The 1340-nt window shown below is 65.9% G+C and overlaps 1 protein-coding gene across 1 annotated transcript; it reads right to left on the bottom strand.

The window, feature by feature from the left end:
• Positions 1–339: 339 nt before the first annotated feature.
• Positions 340–952, bottom strand: EMIHUDRAFT_248707 (hypothetical protein; the record flags this gene model as incomplete). Its single annotated transcript, XM_005762074.1, has 2 exons — positions 340–398; positions 553–952. The coding sequence occupies 2 exons, from the start codon at positions 950–952 to the stop codon at positions 340–342; spliced, it is 459 nt and encodes a 152-aa protein (XP_005762131.1).
• Between the last annotated feature and the right edge of the window lie 388 nt (positions 953–1340).

Below are 1340 nucleotides of genomic sequence, written 5' to 3' on the forward strand. Positions count from 1 at the left end.
GTCCCTACGCTCTTCGGAAGACTTCGGAAGGCCGCGTATTCCTCCGTATTCGGCTGTGTTCGGCGGGATCCACTGTCTTCGTGGCAGCGCACTAGGCAAATCTCTCACCCTCAGCTCCTGTATTGATCCTCTTCTATATGATCGCTGACTGTAGGTCCCCTTGGCCTTGTACGACTCTTTCGAGCTTTTCGCACTGGTCGAGCGCTTGCTGGCGACGGCCCTGGGGTGCTTCTGGACGAGCCACGACCTCTGCCGGCTCCGCAACACCTGCCGCCGCCGCCTCTGCCGGCTCCACAACGCCAGATGCCGTGCCGGACGCCTCGGCCGCAGCCGCGCCCGTCAGCGGTCCGGTGGTCGGCGCACCGGGTTCCGATCTCCCCCGCGCGCCGGGCGCCGACCTCGCGAGCGGCGACGGCGAGCTGCTGCCCGCGGCGAGGACGGAGGAGGCGAGGCCAGAGGAGCCGAGGCCAGAGGAGGCGAGACCCGGGGAGAGAGGTGAGGGCGGGCCTGAGGTGGAGCCAATCGGGGCCAGCGCGGGCCGCGCCGCGGAACCGAGCGCGCTCAGCCCGATGGGCCCGCCAGGAGGCTGCCGGCCCAGCCCTGGCGAGCTGGGCGCCGCTGCCGGACGGCCATTCCCCTCAGCAGAGCGGCGCAGCTTCTTGGCCTTCTCCTCCTCGTACGTCTTGCGGTAGTAGTCGTCGCACGGGTGGTCCCAGACGGACTCGCCGGTCGCAAAGTTGAAGTAGTATATCTCGCCGCCGTCCTGCGTCTTGCACGGCTTCCAGTGCTCCGGCAGCGGCGCCTTGAGCCCCTCGCTCGCGATCCAGAGCAGGTCGTCGTCCTCCGGCCGCCTCATGCCGAGCCAGGTGGCGTACTCATCGATCTCGTCTGGCGTCGGGTCGTAGTCCTCGTCGATGTCCTCCTCGAGGATGATGGAGTCGTGGGCGGCCATCGCCACACACACCGGCCCCCTCCCTCACCGGCCCGACAAGAAAAAGAATTCGCGCGCTAACCGGTGTGTATCCTATGCGAGAGAGATCCCCTGTGCCCTGTGCCCAGCCCTCTCCGCGCGGCGATGCGCCCTCCCTCGCCCGGCTGCTGCCCGCCAAAATTCAGATCTACAGTGTCGAGTCAGTCTAGTGAGTCTACAAGCGGCACAAAGTTGGAAAGAAGAAGAAGAATACTTTTTTCTACAAATCTCCCTCGCACGACACCTGGCACGGGACCTGCGCGCACTGGCACTAACGCAGAATAAGAAACGTTCCGCCGCGGGGGCGTCGAGCAAGGAGCGTCAACCTGAGCGCCATACTGATGCTGGCAAGCGCACGCTGGGAGATCAG

This window comes from Emiliania huxleyi (genome assembly GCF_000372725.1).
Source record: "Emiliania huxleyi CCMP1516 unplaced genomic scaffold EMIHUscaffold_696, whole genome shotgun sequence".
NCBI lineage: Eukaryota > Haptophyta > Isochrysidales > Noelaerhabdaceae > Emiliania > Emiliania huxleyi.